Genomic DNA, 23092 nt, shown 5'->3' on the forward strand with positions numbered 1-23092 from the left:
CATAGACTTACATTGTAGAAGCCACTTCTGGGTCACGCAGAGCACAGCGTGACCCGGCCGGTCTGCAGAGCAGTGACGTCACTGAGAAGAGAAGAACGGTGTTGGACGCTGGAGAGGTGGTAGGTGAGTATATTAATACACTGACACATTACATGCAAATAGACACCCATTTAATAAAAAAAATAGAATATAGATGAGAGAGCTTCTTTAAGAGGTGTGTATCAATGGATAAGTTGCATCTTATTGCAACTCATAGTTCTTTAAGACCGACATAAAAAACACGTCTTGATGAACCGGACCCAATGGGTGAGTTAAAAAACATACCATACAAGCATAGATCATTTGTGCAGAGATGTAAAAGAAGATGACTTATGGTGTCATGTACAGCCCAGTGCAGACTATAGGGTAGCACAGGCACTAGGTTATTGTTTGTACCTGGACCCTCTGAACTGTAAAGTGCTGTGGAATATGTTGGCGCTTTATAAATAAAAATAATCTAAATTATTTTAATTATTTTTATTAAGATGAGACACAATCCTTCACTTGTAACATTACTGGAGAACCTGTACTATCAAGATACAATTATCAAAGCTAATAAGAGTGAAATGTTATTAAGAGATTGAGACGAAAAATTACGTAATGGTTAAAGTCCTAAAACACAGATCTGTTTCCCAGACACAGCCTCCATCAAAAACCATTGGTCTGAAGCGTGGCACCGTCTGATGTTGCAGACGACAACAGCAATTTCAAATTATTTCTACCTTTACTGAGAGATTTACAATGAAGTCATCTATTGCTTTTCTATTAGTGCTGAGATAAGGATAGACCTCTTACATTACTGTACTGCATATTGATAAATTCATTTTTACTGACACACAATTTTAAGGTCAGCAGTGGTCAAAAAATCCCCTATGTCTCTATATAGCTACTAATATTTCACAGAAAACACAAGGAAGGCATGTTGCCCATTAGTAAGATAGGACTCTTTTACTTATTGGCTATGTGTTTCCTATGTGTTAGTAAAATGTCTATGAATTATCCAAGCCAATATCCAACAGCTTGAAGATCAATAAACCTCTCTATGCAAATGCAATGCAAAAGTATTTTCAGTTATTTAATATTTATGATATGTCAAGGGTTAATGACGCACAACAAGTAACACTTGCCACAAGAAACTTAGACATATCTGACTCACCAGACACACATAAGACTGGTGATGATATCTGCCTACCTCCACAACATAACCCACCCACTCAACATCTATAAATCTATCATATAAGCTAAATGTAAATGCTCAATAAAAATTATACAGTACTTATGTATGTGTTATGTTTTTATTTATAAAGGGTAAGCTAAATCAATGTTTAATCACTTACCTGCAACAGAGATCAACCAATGTAATATTAAAGCCTAACTTAAAGGGAACCTGTCACCAGAAATAACGCTATTGACCTGCAGATATGCGGTTAATCTGCAGGTTAATAACATTATTACGCTGCCCGGCGCCTGCACGCAGCCGAATGCAGCAGAGAGAGAATGAACTTTTATTCTCCCTGCCAGCATTCGGATTCAGTCATGGGGGCGGGGGTGAAGCAGGTTCAGTCATTGTTCTGAGAATACAAAACAGCCCTGACTGACAGCCAGCCCCAATGTAGAGCCAGTATCAGTCAGGGCTGGGGGCGTGGTTACGGCGGCCACTCTGTATACTCATAGCGGCAAGTGAACCGGTACAGCCCCCGTCCCCATGACTGAATCCGAATGCTGGCAAGGATAATAAAAGTTAATTTTCTCCCTGCTGCATTCGGCAGCGTGCAGACGCTGGGCAGAATAATAACGCTGTTAACCTGCAGATTAACTGCATATCTGCAGATTAACAGCATTATTTCTGGTGACAGGTTCCATTTAAAGAGGACTGCTACTTGCTCAAAATAATTGAGTTAAATACCTTGTAAAAATCTCTGCGCTGCCCTGATTCTGCAGTTTTTTTCTGTTTTGAGCTGTGTCGCTTCATTGCAGGGATATTCACATTTGTTGCTTTTGAAACACAGCATGTGAAATCTCTGCTTGAAGTGCAACTGGAAGTTCTTCAGAGTAATCTCTGGGGGTGTGCATTTTCACCCTGCCCTCTGAGATGCTGACAATCTTAGCTGGGCAGCATCTCAGATTGCTAGACTGCTGAGCTGTGATTGACAGCATCTGGGAGGAAGGGGTGAAAGTGCACGACTCCAGAGTAGACTGTGAAGAAACTCCTAGTTGCACTACAAGTAGAGGTTTCACATATTGCGCACCAAAAGCAACAAATGTGACTATCTCTACAATAAAGTGATGCAGCGCAAAACAGAAAATAGCGGCAGAATCAGGTGAGCTCAGATATTTTTACAAGATATTTAACTCAGTGTTTTGAGAAAATGACAAGTTCTTTTTAAAATTAACTGTCGTTTTAATTGTATTTCATAAATCAATAGTACACATGAAAACAAGCAAGTTTGTAATATTTCTTATCACATACATTTTTTTCTGTCTCCTCATGGATTGATCTTTCACTCTCAATTCATCTGTAAAATCTGTTTTCAGTGAAGACAGATTTTCCCATTACTGAGATAGCTTATTATAGTAGACGCTTTTAAAATTCTGCTGCAAGTTCTTCTGAAACGATAGTTACAGTTCTCCGTAGAACGTTATGAGCACCAACTGCCATCTCCAGTCTCAGTAAAGAGAAAGTCTGTATTCACTGAAGAGAGATTTTATCCAAGAATTGTGAATTTTGGGAATGAATAATTAGTTCAGGAGGAGCAGAAAGCTGCAAATTTATGTACTAAGAAATATTGCAAAGTTTCTTAAATTCAAGTGTACTATTGATTAATGAAAGAAAAATGTAAACTACGGCTACTCTTTAACAATTTCCTCTAAAATCCCACTTCCCATTCTTGCTGGGATCCAAGAAATTAAGGTAGGCCATTTCAAACATCCATTTTTCACGATATAATTTAAGACTGCGATGTACAGACCGACCGCAGGTTTCTTGACTCGAACTCAAAAGCCTCATAAATGCCTATATATCCGTGGCCAGTCTGTACATGACGATCCATATGTGGACTGTGAAACATGGATCTGTGAAACTACTGAGTTTCTAGTCAGGCAGATGACGCTCTAAAACACATCCTCATGGTTAGCAAAAATCGTGAAAAGGTAGAAATCATGTCCAAAAATGTCTGGCATGTCAGAGTGATGAAAGGATGTCCAGGGGTGAAGACCCCAACTGTTGAACACAAAGCACTGAGTGCTGTGGCCCTTCATCTACGATTATACTCTGGCTCTTCTGGCAGAGGTGGTCTTTATAAAGTGTGGGCTATATTATTTCTCTGAGCCTCTGCAGTGCATTGCTCAGAAGCAAGCACTGAAAAAGTTATTTAGCGCTTAAGAGGAACAGTGCTGAGCAGGATGCTACTGCCCCTTTGCTACAGTGATTGGTGGATGTGTAAGAACAAGAAACCCATTGATCAAACTGATAATTTTTTCATATCTCACACTAAAGAGCTGCAGCATTTTAGAGAAAACATAGTTTGAAAAGACAATAAACTGGAGGAAGACGGAGAGAAGCCGGCAGGGGGCCACGCTGGACTAGCAAGGTCTGTCCCTGTAGTTCCTGCTGGCTTCTCCCCGCCCCGCTCTAGCTGATTGACAGGTCTCTCCCATGTGTGTACAGAGGGAGAGACCTGTCAATCAATGGAGAGAGGCAGGGACATGTCAGCCAGGAGCAACACTGGACTAGTCCGTTCTCTCTCCATAATCCCCAGTCGGCTTTTCAAACTTTGTGAATTCTGAAACGTAGCGGCGTGTCATCCATAGGCATACCTGGATGCAATCGTGCAGCCAGGCTCTGCATAATACTACATGAATCTAGTGATACATTTGATTTAATTTCAAAATGCCTCAAATTCTCTCTCCCCAAATCATCTGTCAAAGTAAAATCAGGAGAGCCTCATAAACATTAGATGATTGAGTGATCCTGTGAAAATTGGCAGGTTTGGCTGACTTTTCTCTGTGTATGGGGGTCTTTTAGTTTATGCAACTGAACTGTTTCTAAATTGATTAGTTGTAAATGCACGTTATACATGAGGTCATGCTTACCTGGATACATAGTCGGTTTGGGAAAAGCAGAGATTGGCTCTAGAATAGAAAACAAAAAATGTTTCCTTTTAGTTGCAATTAATTCAATCAGCTGAACAGTTATGTGTTTGTCAACATTACATATGTATTACTTCATTTTACACTGCTATATTCCAAGCATTTATGCTCATGTTAGTACACGTCCCTCATAGATACCTTGCCGTAAACCACATTAGTGAGTTAATTTCAGATACAAGCAAAAATCTCCCTCCGGATTCATTACATGTCATTTAATATGCAATGTCGATGCAGAGCATGTGTGCAAGAGATGGGTATTGATTAGGCGTTCAGTCCATGAAACGCAGCAAACACTCACTGCTGTGTCATCTTTAAATGGGATAAGACAATTATGATCTCATGGCTACCAATAATTATGCATAGTACCATATTTATTGTTATTGCAGAACTACAATTCCTGTGATTCTAAGCGTGATCCATGGGTTATATCTGTGTCGTATAAATATTTGTCTACAATAAAAAAAACATGTTCAATTGAGGCGATCAGATGTTTGTGACATAGAACATATAAACATCTGCACTACTCAGGGTAAAAATCCATGATCGATAAACCATTCTTGAATGAAAGGACAATTATTTCCCTGAATCTTAATTTTCACATTTTTAATAGGGTATTTCTGATTTTATAAATAATATCACTTTTGGTCATTAGGCTCTATGTAAGTGCCAATGGTTAACCTAAAGTCAAAGTTGCCAATGCTTTAAGTTACATCACTCATAATAAGAGAAGGGTTAAAAAGCAGTTTTAATTGCCCATCAACGCTTAAATGTAAAGTTGCTGAGCAGCAGCTGAATTGCATCTCTTGGGAGAGGATGGTAATGTGAACATGGCTGACAATTTAATGACGATACATGGATATTTTACATCTTTTTGATTGTTCATAGCCTGATGATGTATTATCTCATCCACCCTGATATTGCACTAAAAGTTATGGCATAGAAACCTCACTGGTGGACTGGGTATGTGGAAGCTTTTAAACGCTTGCTTCAATATACAAGACTCAAGTGGACTGTAAAATTTTATGTTCAATGTAGAATACATTTCCAAAGGTCTGATTCTTTGTGGATTACTTGAAAGGTTTTCCAGAGAGTCAAATCCTGCCCACACCCATAATATCAGACATAATATCCTCTGGCTCATACTGCATGATATAAAGGGTTGATGAGGAACCACACATTGAAAGAAAACTAAAGTCTCAATTTATTAAGACTGGCAATTAATACATCAGTCTTAATGACTGGCGTGCAGCAATAAGATGCACCAATTTTTTTTTTGAGGCACACATCACTTAATAAATTGGGCCCATCTTTTCAGTGGCTTCAGTGAAAATGGGGTGTGAAAATTCCAAAAGTCACAACAATTTTGGTCCACTTCGTGTTACACAGGAATTTTGCAACTTTTCAAAGTGTTTTCCGCTGGCTTTTTGGGGTAAACACTTTGTTGAAGTGAGCGGGGGCTGTCTATAAACCAATTTACTCAAGTAAGGACCCAATTGCTATGCAACTTGAAAACAAGGTCAGCAAAAGAAACTCCTTAACCAAAGAAGAGATTGAGATTTTAAACAGGTAAAAAAAATCTAATAAAGAAGTCAACAATTCATTAAGATTCTTACATAAAACATTAAGGATGCAAATTGGGCTTTTGATAAAGCTCCATAAAGATACATCTCTAATGTCATAGTGCTCATCTGCACCATCGACCACTCTAATCAGCAGCCTGTTATACTATACACCACAGTGCGAGAATATCATTATGTCACGGAAGGTGAGGGAAAGACTTAGTGCAACACAGAGGGAAGAGGGAAAGGGAGCCCAGACACTAGGGAAAGGGGGAAGAGGAGACCTCCAAGTTTGGTCTAGTGTCACCCTGTCTCATCTACCGTCCCTATATTGGCTCTTCACGAATCGCCGCACGTGTGCCTCGCCCGGACTTTCCCTTGCGTATGGCTAAGGCTAGGGAAGGAGATGAACACCAGTCGATCTCCACTAAACTCTATAGACAACAAGGGTAGACAAACACGAGGGAATTGCTTAGCTTTAGACGACTCCAAACAAATGCGTACACGGCCTCAAGCACCAGAGAGGACGAAGTACTGCTCTTGATAAAACCTCACAAGTAGTAATGAATATCGCTGGCACCTCCCTCTAAGACATACCAGGTATTTATACACCCAGGCCATGGAGCTAATTAGTCAGAGGGAGGTCGCCGCTGGGTCCTAGAGATAGCCAGCCTCTAAGAAGATGTCTGTAATGCCAAACGTAGAGATCTCCTGCAACCAACTGGGCGACTGTCTGTCACCTCTGACACACCGGTGACACATTATAACAGCCTGGCTCATGCAATGGGTCCTGGAATCACAATCCTCTTACCCATGCAGTTTTCCAGGGGGATGTCATTGGCTATCCGAATATCATCCACAGCAATCTCTCCTGATTGGCCCTTTCCAACGATTCCTTCTATGACAACCTGCAGGAGAAAAAAAGGAATTCTGTAAAGATACATATCTAATCATGTACGCAATGTATTGTTAGGAGTGGCGACTGTCATTTGTTATTATGAACTACTGTAATATCCTCTAAATTAAAGAAGCAGTCCCACTGACATTTTTATTGTTTAAATATTTATGTACATGCATGTAATGTAGTGTGAGTATGTTAATGTACTCCCCTTCCGCCGTGCTCTCTGAGATCCAGCGCCGGTCTTCTGCTCTTCTCAGTGATGTCACCACAAATGAGACCTGATGGCTTATTATACACTCCACATGTGAGCCGGAAGTCACGGTAACAAAGAAAGCCGATGCAGCCTCATTCTGACGCTCCATTGTAAAAGTCACTTCCAGGTCACGTAGAGCACGGCGTGACCTTGAGAGTCTGCAAAGGGGTGACGTCATTCAGGAGAGTAGAAGAACGGTGCTGGACACCGGAGAGCAGTGGTAGGTGAGTATGTTAATATACTTACACTACATTACATCCACATACACATGAATTTAAACAATAAAAATGTTATTGGGAGTGCTTCTTTAATGTGTACAATCAAGATTAAAGTGTTTGTCCACTACTCGGACAAACCCCTTCTCAATCTCGGTGTTTTCCCCCAGTAAAATAATAACATTTATACTCACTTCTGATGCCGGCGCCATTCCAGCAGTGTCGGCACAGGCTCTCCCAGGGCTTGCAAGACATTGTTATGTCACAAGATCTCTGCGGCCAATCAGCGCTAGTTTCACTCTTCCCTTTAGAGAAATAAAGAAATCCAGAGGAAGTTAGAGAGAAGCCGCACCTCTCACTTCCTCCGGATGTCAATTATGTCCATTTGAGAGGAGAGCGAAGCCAGCCCTGATTAGCCACAGGGATTGCGTGACATAACAATGTCATGCGAGCACGGCAGAAACAGTGCAGACACCACTGGAATGGCGCCGGCATCGGAAGGGATTATAGGTGTTATTATTTTACTGGGGGAAAATTTTAGGATTGAGAAGGGGTTGTCTGAGTAGTGGATAATCCCTTTAAAATAAAATCTGTTGCCAGATGTCACAATACAACTAGATCTACTGATGAGGCTGATGAACTTACTGTGAAAATAATAAGATATATGCAGTCTGCATTAGGAAATCTGATAACAGTTTCCGTTTTAATGATATAAATTTTAATGGATTACATGTATTTTGATTTGAGCTAAAATTCAATACATAGTACAATTTAGGCTTCATGATCTGCCTGTGCCGCTCTGGCATTCATTACAAAGTGTTATATCTACTGTTTCACGTTTTAGTAAACCATCAGGATAATGTCCATTTATCTCTTTTCACAAAAGGACAGATAGTGAATGGACGGATTGAATCCCTGCTCTTAATGTCAACAAATATCCTCTACCTGTTTGCATTTAATGTAGACAAAGCAGATTGGAACGGACATCTCTCCCCCTCCCGACACGCTACGACTTGGCTCGCAGTCAATGTACTGACTGTTTTGTTAAATATAGTTCTACAGGGACGGCGCTATGTACATAATTTATACTCCGGATTCATTTTTGTATGTGTGTTCAGTAGATCCGTGTTGCTAGTGGCTACCAAGAAAAGCACAAGGAAGCCTGCTGCTGCACATTAGCTGCAGGTCCCTCTGACTGAGGACTTAACAATTAGAATTTAAAATGCAATTTCTTTCCAGCACCACGGCACTTCCTCGCTCAGCTGATTAATACAGTTGCTTACCTCTTCAATAATCAATGCAATCATGCCTGTCTTTAAAGTAACAGCACAGGAAAAATGACAACTTAGCCTTTCAATGGGAAATTATAAGAAATGCTTTCAACTTTGATCTATGCCCTTTTCTTAAAGGGTTGTTAGCATAAACAGGGAAATGATTATTTAATTAGATGTCAAAGATGGCTACCTAAGAATTTCTTTCTGGAATCCTTCTTTCTACAGCAAATAAAAAAACACTGCCTGCAGCTCAAATTAGACTAAATTAAAAATGAAATATTGAAAGTAATGCAATTCCAGTGGCATATAGTGACATTTCATATTCCTTTATTTACACACACCAATCTGGCAGATGAATGAAAAATTCATATCTTAAAATTGTCATGTGAACAAGAAATTAGCGCTAATAGAAAATTGTTAAAAAAAAAAAAAAAGATTTCCCCAGATGGAGGATGTTATAAAGCATGCACCAAACCCTATATATCTAACTGATTATCACAATATATTTGCTCAGCTACCTATAGCTTCAGTCATGTGCCACATCTAGGCACATAGTATATCATCTTCCCACCTTATTATCACCTGCTTGTAACACTCATACGTCTTTTATACACAGAGAGAACATTTTCAGCTATGTACGTGTGACTGTCATCAGGACATACACAGGAAGTCATTGACATATATAATTTTGCAGATTGTACCTTACATACTTCACATCATTTCCCCTTCAAGTTTCATCCACAGATGTGTTAATTTGTGCAATAATTAGCAGTAACACCCTCTACATATCTGCCACATAATTTGCATCAATTATATTTGCTGAACTCCATTCAACCATGTAAAAAATTCACAGAAAAGGCTCTGATCACACTGCTGTCAGCAGTCTCAGCAGATTCCCTTTAAAGGGAACCTGTCACCAGTAAAACACTATTAACCTGCAGATATAGGGTTAATCTTCAGGTTAATAGTGTGAGTCACGGGCTTGGCGCTGGTTCAGTCACTGCTCTGAGAATACAGAGCAGAGGTTGTAACCGCACCCCCAGCACTGACTGACACTAGCTCTGCATTGCGGCCGGCTGCCAGTCAGGGCCGGGGGCGCCGTTACAACCTCTGCTCTGTATACTCAAGAGCAATGACTGAACCAGCGCCGGCGCTGCCCCCGTGACCCGAACGCTGCCGGGGAAAATAAAGTTAATTTTCTCCCCGCAGCGTTTGCCTAAGTGCAGGCACCGGGCAGGTTAATAGCATTTTTTCTGGTGACAGGTTCCTTTTAAAGAAAACCTTGTCACCAGGTCAAAGTGTTCAGCTTTTGCTTTGGTCTTATTCTCACTGCTACCCTGAGTATTCCAGTTTTTATTTTTTTCAACTCTGCCAGATGGTTACAGAGATATGGGTCTTTTTGTTTAGTGCTACTATTTATAGTTTTTTATTAAGGGGGTGTGGCTCACAGGTAATTATGCAGGGCAAGCAAAAGGCACGCCCCCAAAAAAGTGCCACGCCCATTAGTACAAACCATAAACATTAACACTTAATAGAAAGGCTCATATCTCTGGAACCATATGACGTAATAACGTATAATAATACTCAGGGAGCAGTGGAAATAAAATAAGAGCAAAAATTGAACACTTTTGGCTTGGCGACAGGTCTATTTTAATCCATCCATAGTACCAGTCATAAATGGCATATGTATGTGTGTGCGTATATACATACTATGCGGGTATGCCGGTGTGGTGTCCAAACTACTGTCTTTCTTACAATAATATTATCTAAGCGTTGAAATAACTTATGTATATGTATATATATATATATATATATATATATATATACACACGTATACATGTTAAGGATATTAAACAGCCACCTGAAGAATGGTCCGGTCACTTCTTTTAGCTGTTTCATGGCTTTCAAAACTTGATGAGCAGTTAAAAGAAGTGAAAAAAGACAGAACCTTTGCGCAACAAGTCATTGACATTGCTGTGCATATGTTCATTATTTTGAACGTTTATTGAGTGCTTTTTTAATTTAGCTTCCAGGCAGAATCCGCCTGGAAAATTTGTTGTGTGCACCTACCCTTAGCGGCAATGAGTTTTCCTGTACTATATGTATTGGGAGTCAGTGTGCACCTATGCTGTATTCACTGGAAGTGACTATTTGTAAGTCAGAAGCTACTTCACAAGCTCTCAATGTAAAGGCCCCGTCACACTTAGCGACGCTGCAACGATCCCGACAACGATACGACCTGTCAGGGATCGTTGCTGCGTCGCTATGTGGTCGCTGGTGAGCTGTCAAATAGGCAGGCTAACCAACGATCAGGGGAGCAGCGACATCGTGGAGAGAATCTTTCCACGATGTGCTGCTCCTGGTTACCAGCCTGCTGAAGCAGGAGCAGGCTGGTAACCATGGTAAACATCGGGTTACTACTGGCACACGTGCACCTAGTAACCCGCTGTTTATCATGGTTACCACTCTGCTACAGTGAGCGGGAGGTTACCGCTCACTTTAGCAGGCTGGTAACCATGATAAACATTGGGTTACTAGGGGCACACGCGCACCTAGTAACCCGTTGTTTATCATGGTTACCACTCTGCTACAGTGAGCGGGAGGTTACCGCTCAATTTAGCAGGCTCGTAACCATGATAAACAACGGGTTACTAGGTGCGCGTGTGCCCCTAGTAACCCGATGTTTATCATGGTTACCAGCCTGAGCGATGTGTGCTGACCAGCGGGAGGGCAACGACCAAAAAATTGTCCAGGACACTTTGCAGCGATCAGCGACCTCACAGCAGAGGCCTGATCGCTGCAAAGTGTCACACATAGCGACATCGCTGGTGAGGTCGCTGTTGCATCACCAAAACTGTGACACAGCAGCGATCTCGCTATGTGAGATGGGGGCTTTAGTCTATGAGAGCCAGAACGAGGCTTGATTGGATTTTGGATTTTAATCACCACTCCAGGCGTGAAATAAAAAACCCGCTGGACTGGTGTTTTAAGTGTGTGTGTTTGTAAATAAGTACATTCAGATAGAGGGAAAAATAAACAGACTGTATAGTGTTTCTTTTTAGAAATTCAATTAGTTATTGTTGTTATTATCCTCAGATATTGCACATAATACACACATGGGGCCTAATTAATCAAGTCCAGCATTGTTCATGCCGGTCTTGATGAAGAGATGTGTTGGCGCGAATTTGACAAGCCCCAGCTCTACCTACTCTGTCACAACTTTGCAAAAAATGGTGTGAAACGCCAAAAGTATCAAGATTTTAGCGTAGCCTTAAGTAGCACCAAACTTATGCGACTTTTCAAAGCTTTTTATGCCTGAATACTGCTGTAAAAGCTTTGATAAATGAGGCCAATTGTTTCTAACTATGGTGCGAAGGGTACTTTGTATTATATTTAAATATATAGCAATATGTGTAATCTATTGTCCAAAATATAAGGGCATATCTGGCTGGTAGCTCTAACCTACAGCAACTGTACCACAAGCATTAGTTTTCATAACTCCTCGTCCCACCAGTGAATATATATATATATATATATATATATATATATATATATATATACATACATACATACTTTGGCGACCAAAAGTTTTACATTTTTTAAAAGTGTGATTACTTCTGTCTGGTTGTTGTGATGCCATTTTCCTGGTGATTTTAGTAAACCGGAAGCAAATGGTTGTCAGCTATAAGGATGAAAATTGTGTTTGATGTTGCTTTATTCAAGATTTGCTGGGCCAAATGTTTTGCATATTTTGTCAGGGGTAGTCAAATTTTGCCTAAAATTATTATTTTTTTTTATGTGTGTGTTTTTAGAATAACACATGACAAATACAAAGCTAAATTTGTCACCAGATGACGGGAAACTTATTATTCTGGGAGTGAAGTCAGGCAAAAGCCAAAAAAGAGGTAGCTATGGAATTCACCTGATCTCAGAGTCCAGTGTCACGTATATTAAAGAAAGAAAAAGAAGGTTATGGAACAGCTGACAAACCTAGAAGTGGACAACTTCCAGAGTTGATCACATTATTAAGAAAAAGTCAGTATCTGATGTCCATAAAAGTGCTGTACAGATTTTGCACGAAATGAACGAAGAATATGGGGTTAAAGTAAGTCACCAAATTGTGGTGTGATGGCTAAGAGCAGTAGGGTTGAATGCACGAGCTCCAGTCAAGAAGCCTTTCATCTCTGCAAAGAACCAGAAGGTCCGACTTGAGTTTGCCAAAAAACTTAGTCAGTGGAAAGAGACAGATTGGTCTAAGGTGTTGTGGTCAGATGAATCCAAGTTCAATCTGTTTGGTAGTGAGATAAGCACTATATATACCACCCAACTTGAAAACGTAATGATGTAAGCTACCAAACACCTACAGTGAAACATGGTGGTGGCAATGTCGTGGTTTGGGGCTGCTTTTCTGCATCTGCCATTGGCCCTCTGCATAGAACTGATGTAAATATGAATGCTACCATGTACAAGGATATACTGGAGAATGTAATGCTGCCACATGGTAAAGCTAAAGTAGGCTGGGGATGGAAATTCCAGCAAGGCAATGATCCTAAGCACACATCCAATTTAATCAAAAATTGGTTAGAAAAAAAAAGTGTTCGCCTGTTGCAATGGCTAATCACCTGACTTTTAACCCTATAGGGCACCTTTGGGATGAGTTAGGGCGACGAGTTGGGGCCCATACCCATAGCAATAAAGATGAATTGTTTGCAGATTTGCAAAAGAAATGGAGCAAAATCCCTCAAGATGTCTTGAATACCCTAGTGGCTTCAATGCCCCGTCGGTGTGGTGCAGTAATTAAAGCAAGAGATTATGCTACAAAATACTAAGTTATGGCATTGTAAACTATGAATTACTCTCTATGTTGTGATCAATAAATACTATATGCAAAACTTTTGGCAGTCAGTTTTAATTAAATGACCATACCTATATTCAAAAACATTTTGGCTAAAATATAGGTCTTGCATGATGACAACTTCATGCACTTTCAATTCATCACCAGGGAAATGGCACCACATCAACCAGACAGAAGGAGGAATCACACTTTTAAAAAAAAGCAAAACTTTTGGTCACCACTGTATATAAAACCAGCACTTGCCCATCCACATGAAGTAACAGAAGTATTGTAGCAGTTTTGTCACTGATTGACGACATGACATGAGTGGCACCCAGTAGACATTTTTCAGAAAAGAAGTGAGAAGAATACTCGAACGCTCCTGCCACACATAAGCATGATATAAAAAATCATCTCTTGTAACACATTGGATAATATTCATGTACTCTTCAAAGATTGCCTTTATTCTACTTACACTGTCTGTTTGTGCCGAGGTGTCATCTCTATTAGATTACAATCACACTTGGAACAGAGAGCTGATACCTACATGCCGAAGCTACGGAGAGTGGAGAATACTTTTTTTTTTCCTAGCAAGACAAGACTTTAACATTCTGCCGAATACATCAAAAGCCTAATGCCATCCACAAAGACCCAAATGCTGCTATAGATCAGTGCTTTCTGAATAACAAGCAGCGTACCATTTAGTTGCTATAACAACAGGAGAAACAGAATGAAAACAACTCTGCTTAACTGAAGTCTCCGATGGGAGCCATCCAGATTCTCCTGTAATATTAAAATAAACACTATAAATCCTCTTAATACAAATCTCTTATTGCATATCTGCCAGAACTGTCCCTTTAATTCAAATCTCCTGGAAGTTGGATTGTCTCCTAGAGCCCGCTGACAATTTATTAACCTCATGATATATGCACACTGCAGAGCATCAGGGCTTGCAAAATCTGTCTAATGGCGCCGGGAACAAATTTAGGGCTCTTTGTAATGAAGAACAATTTGATATCTCCAGGTGACACATGAACTAATTGCTATGATGATGAGGGGCACAACTGGGAAAAAAATGTATAAAGAACCACAACGTTTGTTAGGACAAACCAACAAATTAAACCTCTTTTTTTTCCTTAGCGAGAAGCTCGGGAAAGCTTATGTAGATTTATTGTATAATGGCTGATAACAGTAAGCTGAGATTCCGAATTAGCTCAGCCCCTAAAAGCTGATCTTGGAGGCTGGGAAAGTCGGAGTAAAATATTTTGTTGCTTCTTGGATGCCTAATATGTGCAGACTAGTAAAAGTACAAATCCTATACCATATACAGAATATCTGCTTGGAATCAACCAATACTCCCATCTCTAGAGCCATGAGTAGTTTAGAGTACAGTATACAGGCACATTGTTACGATAGGTGCATACGACCGTTTTCTCTCCATCCGAGAAAAACGCTCCTAGTATTCTGATCAGAGTTTGATCAGAGTGGCATAAGTTTTCCTCATAAATGGAGAGACAAATAAACAATTTCTCCACCCTCTCCATCCTGTAAGTCAGTGAAAATCGGACCACACTCGGATATCAGCATAGAGTTGCATTGTCGATTTTGATCTGACACTCAGATCAAAATTAAACATGACTGTTTTTTTCCTTGGACCACTTGGTCAGAGAAAAAAATCAGACATGTGCACAGCCCCATAGAATATGATGGGTACAAGTGCGATATAATGGGTCATGTGCACAAGGCCTTGCAAAGATTTTTTTTTAAGATGTGATGTAACGTTTAGATTCCAACAATCATTTTACTCTTGTACCTGGTAATCTCCCTCATAGCTTGTCAGGAGGATTCTGCCATCTTTCCATTCACTTCCCGGTTCTTCTCGTATTTTCCACAGCAAACTGTTCTCCTGGGTTGAATTTCTGAGCACTCGCAATGTGGCACCGCTGGTTCCCGAAGCTCTATAACGGAATGCCAAGCAAAAGGCACACCTGGGCTGATGCATTCTGGGGCTGAGTAAACGGGCATGTTGGCCCTCTCTTCTTCCACTGCTGGGCAGTCTCAGATAATTCTTACTGTTGGCTATAAAAAAAAAAGCAACATTGTATTTATAATCAAAACCAACATCTCTGCTTCTATAGTTTCTATGCTTCAGTCATCACGGCCACGTGAATAAGACTTGGAGACAGCTACTGTAGCCCAATGTAAGTAATATTTGTACTATTTCGATTTATTTCAGTAAACGCTGTTTTGATATTAATGTACCGGTGTAACCAGTCTTCTTGTGTCAATGTATCCTGTTTCGGTTTCAAGAATTGTGGATGTCACAAAGTTAAACTAATAAAGAAGCATGCATTTATTTAACTGTAAGTGAATCCTGGTCTAAACATTGATAAAACTCCTGTTTTTCATGCTTAGAGAACTTATAGCAGCTGTTTCTCCCTTCTAAGCCGCTGTTGTCTTTCTTCAAAGAGGAAGACCACCCTGAACTGAGAGCATCTCTAACCCTCTCTTCTTGTGTCTGGCTCCTAAAAATAAAGGTTGAAAGTAAAAAGTATCTACAACAGTAAAATGTATTACAAGAAAAACCTGTGGTCAGCACAATAAGGAACAAATGTTGTAAGTGTTGATGAACACTTGTTATCATAAATCAGCTTATCGTAGAAATAAAGACAAAGCTGATCAGGAGACGAATATGAATAAATAAATATGAACACAGAAGTGGACGATGGAGGAGAGGTTTGTCCAGCTTGATCCAAAGCGATTAAAAGTAACACTTTATTCCAAACCGTTAAATAGTAACTATCGGTTTAATTTTTATTTCATAAATCAATAGTACAAATAAAGATAAGCAACTTTGTAATATATCTTATCACACAAATCTGTTTCTTTCTCCACCAGGACTGATCATTCATTTTCAAGATTCTCAATTCACAGGTAAAATCTGTATTCAGTGAAGACAGATTTTTACATTGCTGAGAGAGGAGATGACGGTTGTTTTTGATAACATTTTATGCAGCGGGGAGTAGGGCAACGCTAGTTCCTCCATTCTCCTCCCTCCTGTCATGTACATTGAAACTTATCCACAGAAACTTCTATCTCAGTAATGTAACAATCTGTCTTCACTGAATACAAATTTTACTCATGAAATGAGAATTTTGAAAATGAATGATCGATCCTGGCAGAGAAAGAAGGAGATTTTTCTGATCAGATATATTACAAAGTTGCTTATTTTCATGTGTACTATTGATTGATACAATAGAAATTAAAACAATGGTTACTCTTTAAAATCCATTGTAGAGTGGTAATAATGATACTGATCATCAACGTGTTCTTAATCATGATGACCCCTCCCACCCAGCCAAACCAGAACTCACACTTTCCACTGACAAGGGGCATTACCCCGAAATGCAGTGTCTGCAAATTGAGATTCTGGTCCTGGCTTTTATCTTAAGTCATGTGATAAGGCTTGTTAAAGGGTCACTATTGACTTTTAGGATTGCTACTTCCTGTAGGTGGCACTAGAGTTCTGGTCCTCTTCCTCTCTGAAGAGACAATTTTCATATTTCCCAGAGGAGCATTGCAACTTAAAAGTCTCCTCACCTTGACATGCTTAACATTTCACTCTCCGCAAGGAGAAATGTTACCCCTTAATCATGATGAAATACCAATAATTGCATGTGCTAAGAACATATATGCATCATACATTGTATATGTGCGACACAAGCTATCTAGCTAACAGAATACTTTAGAAATGACATTATCGTCCCTTTCTTTTTACAGACTTTCAAACAGTATTGTGGAACGAAAGAGAAGGTGTGTCCTAGCCACCCGAAAGTCACAAGTTCTCAATATCAGTGTTGTATGCACCCTGCTTTGTTGTACACACAGATATCCCCTCTGTCCAATGTCAGATGTGACCACTGTGGGAATTCTTGGTCCTCAAGCATGAAAGGCACTTACAAGGCCTGTGACAAATCTTTCTCTACAGACACAGTTTTGATGCATGACAGAAGCTTCAGTAAGGAGCCAGGAACACTAAAGGCTTCTGTTCCTATGCAATGATATCCTATATTCGATCATTTTAACATGGCTGCAAAGAAAAAAAGGAAACTACAAAGAGCAACACAATATTGAATTGGCAGAGCAGTAACTTTAGCATCATGGATCCTCACTAAGCAGTAATAGAGTACATGGCTGTAATAAATTATTCTACTCGGGTAACATCAGAAACATAACATAGCTTTTTCTACCTGAGTATATTGTATGCAGTGAAGTAAAACAAATGTGAGTAAGCTATACATATATTTAATAATATATAAGCTATAAAACCATAAACTGCACCCCCCACAGTTCATGAATAGTGATGACACTGCACTAGGAAAGAAAGCAAATGTTTTTTCTAATTTTAAACTAGTGCTTTAAGTTAAGTGGCAATATGTTATTTTAGTAATGAACTATGAAGGAGTACCATCATGTATACACAGTCATTATACCCAATATTATATTGTGTTTTTCACTGCTTTACAGGTAAAGATTCTGTTTTTTTGTTGTTTTTTTTGGTGGTGAATGGGGGATGGTGGGGTTTCGCTATTTTAAAGGGAATCTGTCAGCAGATTTTTGCCATGTAATCTTAGAGCAGCATAATATAGGACAAGAGAGCCTGATTCCAATGATGCATCACTTACTGGACTGCTTTGTTGTACACAGGCCCTGACCCAGGACTGATCAGAGGCTTCCTGTGTACACAGTACATTGTCAGCAAGCTGCTATTCAGGGGCGGGGTTACACAAAATCAGCCTGACTGCTGTGCACATGAGACCTAGTCAGGCAGTGATAATCTCCTGCTGATCAAATACTGATTGTATTGTACAAAATCCTGCTGAAAAATTCACTTTAACGCTGCGTGTTCGCAAAATGAATGGACATGCTGCGTATTTTTTAGCGCAGCATAAACGCTGCGGAAAAATACGCAGCATGGGCATTGAAAGTGCGTAATTGCATTGGAGACCATGGGGGAAGGTTTACCAAGCGTTTCCCAAGCGTTTACGCTGCGGAAATTCCCCAGCGTAAACGCTTGAAAAACGCATCGTGGGCACACAGCCTAAGGCCATTTTAAATACTTTCCTTGAACGGTCTTCCACAATTGTTTTGTTGTTTTACTCCTACAAGGTTATCCCTATCTTCATACATTGTAGATGGATATCCTCATTAAGGAAAGTACCTTTACAATTTGCTGCTTATTTAAATTCATAGAAGTTCTTGATATAGTAAAACTTTTCTTTTGTTTACAGTTCATTGCCTAGGAAACAGACCACCACTGCTGTCTAGTTTGGAAGCACTGCGGTGAAGTTGGCCGGGATTCGGAAGCAACAGCGCGTGCCAGCCATCCTGGCCAGTTTCAAAATAGTGCTTTCAAGTGCAATAGAAAAAAAGCTTGTAAGCACTGCACCTATCTAGCAGCGGTGGGCAGTGTCCAATGTCACTAGCTGTAAACAAAAGAAAAGAAAAAAGCGTTAATACCTCGAGAAAGGCTAAAAATTTTAGCGAGTCACAAATTACAAAATTCCTTGTATTTACAAGCACTATCTGACAGTAACCATTTCTGAAAATGGGAATAATCCATTAACCTATTTTAAGTCATATGCCATGTCCCCAACTTTGATGCGGGCTCGGGCGCTGTGCCTGCATCTTTCCCTGCACATGACAGCTGCTTTAATCAGCTGTCATGTGCCTTTAACAGCTGTGTATGGATCTCCGATCCACCCTTGGCTGTTAACCAGTTAACATCGGGATTTAACACGTGCTAGCTGGAAGCACGTCACAAATCCCGCCCATCGGCACCCCTGTCACATGATTGGGGTGGAGGGGGAGGGGGGCAATGGGTTATCATGACAGCCGGGGGTCTGCAAAGAAACCTGTGCTTTTGATTGTGAATCTCCTGTGAACGTCAGCTCATGGCTGACGTTCACAGGAGATCGTGATTTTTGCTAGTACAGGTGATCAGACGATCGCAACTTCAAGTCTCCTAAATGGACCATTAAATAGAGTAAAAGTAAAAAAAAGGTTTTAAAAAATATGAAAAAAAAAAAATTGAAAACAAAACAATAGAAAAATACACATATTTGGTATCGCTGCATTCAGAAAGGTCTGATCTATCAAAATATAAAGTAAATAATCTGATTTGTAAATGGTGTAACGAAAAAAAAAATTGAAGTAAGTTTTTCTTGCCGCCGCAAGATTGCAATAAAATGCAATAAGAGGCGATCAAAACATCACATGTGCAGCAAAATGGTATCAGTAAAAACATCAGCTCAGGGTGCAAAAAATAAGCTATCACCCAGCCATAGATCCCAAATAATAAAAACGCTACAGGTCTCGTTAAATGGCGACAAACGCAAAAATGTTTTTTCACACAAATTTCAGAATTTTGTTTCACCAGTTAAATAAAAAATAAACTACACATGTTTGCTATCTGTGAACTCGTACCTGGGGAATCATTGCCATGTCAGTTTTACCATATAGTGAATATAGTAAATAAAAAAACAATTGTGGAATTGCACTTTTTTTGCAATTTCATCGCACTTGGAATTTTTTTCCCGTTTTCCAGTACATTACATGATAAAATCATTGGTGTCATTCAAAAGTACAACTCATCCCGCAAAAAACAAGCCCTTATAGGCTAAATTGATGGAAAAATACGAAAATGAAAAAACGGAAAGAGACCATGGTGTGAAGGGCTTAAAATGAAGAGCTGATGACAGTAAACAGGATGTCCGAAGAAAAAATCACAAAGAATGCTAATGAGCCCTAGTAAAACGCGATCACTTATCAAGTTTATCCTAACAGTTTCTCTACAACATCTTAATATAACAAGCCATATCCAGTATGGATGTATACACAGTAAACAGGTTCATCTCTGATATTTGGTGCCAAAAGCTGCTTTTCTGGAGGTACCACAGGGGTCTGTACTAGGCCCAATGTTATTTAATATCTTTATTAACGACATAGTCAACGGGATAAATAGTAAAATATCAATATTTGCAGATGACACAAAGTTATGTAAAACAATTAATACAAAAGAGGACAGTGCAGACCTACAGAGGGATTTGGATAAGCTGGGTATGTGGAGCATTAAATGGCAAATGAGGTTTAACGAGGAGAAATGTAAGGTCATGCATATGGGAAGGAAAAATGGAAGTCACCAGTACTCACTGAATGGGAAATCATTGGGGAATTCAGAGATGGAGAAGGACTTGGGCATCTTGATTGATAGCAAACTAAATTGGAGTGCCCAAAGTCAGGCCGCTGCTGTAAGGGCAAACAGGGTAATGGGATGTATCAGAAGAGGTATAGCTGCAAAGGATGAGAACATTGTTCTTCCACTGTACAAAGCACTGGTCAGACCACACTTGGAATACTGTGCTCAGTTATGGGCCCCAATATATAGAAAGGATATAAATGAGCTTGAAAAGGTACAAAGGAGGGCAACAAAATTAATAAAGGGAATGGAGGGACTGCAATACCCAGAGAGGTTGGCAAAACTAGGACTATTCAGCCTGGAAAAGAGAAGGTTGAGGGGGGACATAATAAATGTGTACAAATATGTTAGGGGACAGTATAGAGATCTTGCCCGGGACTTGTTCAAAAGGAGGGATATTACGGTAACAAGAGGGCACTCACTAAGACTGGAAGAGAAAAGGTTTCAGCACCAGCATAGGAAGGGGTTCTTTACGGTAAGAGCAGTGAGAATATGGAATTCACTGAGTGAGGAGACGGTAATGTCGGATTCACTAAACCAGTTCAAGCGGGGACTGGATGCATTTCTAGATACCAGGCAGATTTCAGCGTATACTTAAAAATAAAATAAAATAGTAGGTTGATACAGGGATTTATTCTGACTGCTGGTTTCAGAGTCGGGAGGGAATTTTTCCTCAGGTGAAGATTGGCTAAATCATTTGGGGTTTTTGCCCTCCTCTGGATCAACTTTAGCAATTACAGAACTAACAGGTCGAACTTGATGGACGCAAGTCTTTATTCGGCTTTACAAACTATGTTACTATGTTACTATGTTACACAAAAGGTTAACAAAATAAGAAGCAATTATAATATCCCAGGGGAGAGGAAATGAAAAGCGAAATCCAGCATAGGTTATAAAAATAGGTCCTTCCCTTCATGCAAAAGGCTCATTATATTAAACATTATTAGGCTGATGGAGATGGGCAGGCAGTGATTTCTGCGGAGATCTTTGGTAAGTGTTCTTCCTGTTGCTGCAAGCACATATTTTCTGCCTAAGGGGTCCAAACGGATTACCAGCCCCTGTAAACTATAGTGTTATACTTCTAAGCCCAACTTTCCTGGAAATAATAATAATCTATATTATTGAATCTGATTTATTGATTGCTGAGATATAACTATGTTGTAGATTTCGGGAAACAACAGCTCAGTGGGTAACATCTGGAAGACTAGAGCCTGAAGAAGAAATGTGGGACATGTAGTTCTTTGCAGATGCCGCTCTGAAAGTTGCAGTTTCCCACTTGGAGCATTAGCTTTAATAAATAGAAATTACAATAAAGTATCTGTTTTTATATGGGGAAGGGAAAATCTCAACAAAACATGAGAATGAGGAAAGTCATTAAAATAGGTCATGCTGAGGAGTGAGGTGTAACGATACCTTTTCTATAAAATGTGTGTAAAAGAAAACCTTGTAGGTGGATGAAAATACGATTTTCAGCATCATTATACAATACATCAAGTTCCAGTAAAATAGAATGAGCTGTTGGAGTGTGGAGGCATATAGAAAACCTCTATATCATTATTCTCTATAAGTATTTTACGCAGTGGGCGCCAGGAAATAATGGACCGCTTTATCCTAGATACATATACAATTAGAAGTATTGTTGCCGTCATGTTGTATACTCATCAGTTACATTAAACAAAGTTAGGGATAGTCTCTAGATCACGTTACCTAAAATTTCAAATTTTTATGGCGCGTATTTCCCACCGTTGTATGTACCTTGTTACAATACACCACACTGTACACTTACTGAACACTTTGGTAGGTCAAAAAAACAAGAAATGCAGCAGACTTACCAGGATTAGAGCCAAAATGTCCCATCCAGGTGCTATTGGGATGAAATGACCATGTGAAGTTAGCTCTAATATCATGTGTCCAGCTGCAAACATCTTCAGAATGGTCAAAATTGCAATTGAATCCCAATGGAGCCACACAATCTATAACGAAGGAGGAAAAAATAGGTTTTTGTGTCTGTCTAGTTTATTCTGCACTTAGCTAAGCCTCGCTTTTCCATTGTTAAATTTCTAGAACATTGTATACTATAAACCTTCATCTTCTGGGATCCTTTTAGCGCACTCACATGTCTTAAATTTGACGTTAGTTTTGATAGACTGAAGCCCATCTAATCCCACCAACAAAACAAAGAAAACAAGATAAAAAGCCTGGGGTAGAAAAGATCTGCCAGTATCCACCATACAAAACTGAACCTTGTAAGAGCTGCATTGGGAGTTGGAGAAGATGGGGTTACCTACAGTGCTTCTGTACACCAACATAATAATTGGATCCCTGTTAGTTTTCTAATACATAGGAGTTTATAAAAAAAAATTGCATAATGGATAGTAGAATCATTTTTGCTTTGCTGAATATCTGTATCTCAACACACTGCTTTCATCATGACTGTATTTTCCATATAATGGGGTTACCCATATTCACAAGATATGCAACTAAATGGTTATTCCTATCATTATAGATGGATATTGTTGGACATTGCTTGTATAAAAACAAGCAAGCAATTTTGAAACTTAAAAATTTTGGCGACTTTTAAGATATTAACACTTTTTGCTTTGTTTACAT

The 23092-nt window shown here is 39.6% G+C and overlaps 1 protein-coding gene across 2 annotated transcripts in view; it reads right to left on the reverse strand.

The window, feature by feature from the left end:
• The window catches only part of NRP2 (neuropilin 2), a 169785-nt gene that overhangs the window by 30181 nt on the left and 116512 nt on the right, over positions 1-23092 (reverse strand). For both annotated transcript variants that reach the window (XM_073646396.1, XM_073646397.1), the window contains exons 12-15: positions 22315-22455; positions 15038-15303; positions 6559-6655; positions 4132-4170 (exon numbers count right to left, since the gene is read on the reverse strand). In XM_073646396.1, coding sequence (XP_073502497.1) covers positions 4132-4170; positions 6559-6655; positions 15038-15303; positions 22315-22455 — 543 coding nt within the window. The remainder of the gene's footprint in view (positions 1-4131; positions 4171-6558; positions 6656-15037; positions 15304-22314; positions 22456-23092) is intronic.

Source organism: Phyllobates terribilis, unplaced genomic scaffold (genome assembly GCF_046119375.1).
Source record: "Phyllobates terribilis strain yellow unplaced genomic scaffold, ASM4611937v1 Scaffold_9__5_contigs__length_417890890, whole genome shotgun sequence".
In the NCBI taxonomy this organism is placed as follows: domain Eukaryota; kingdom Metazoa; phylum Chordata; class Amphibia; order Anura; family Dendrobatidae; genus Phyllobates; species Phyllobates terribilis.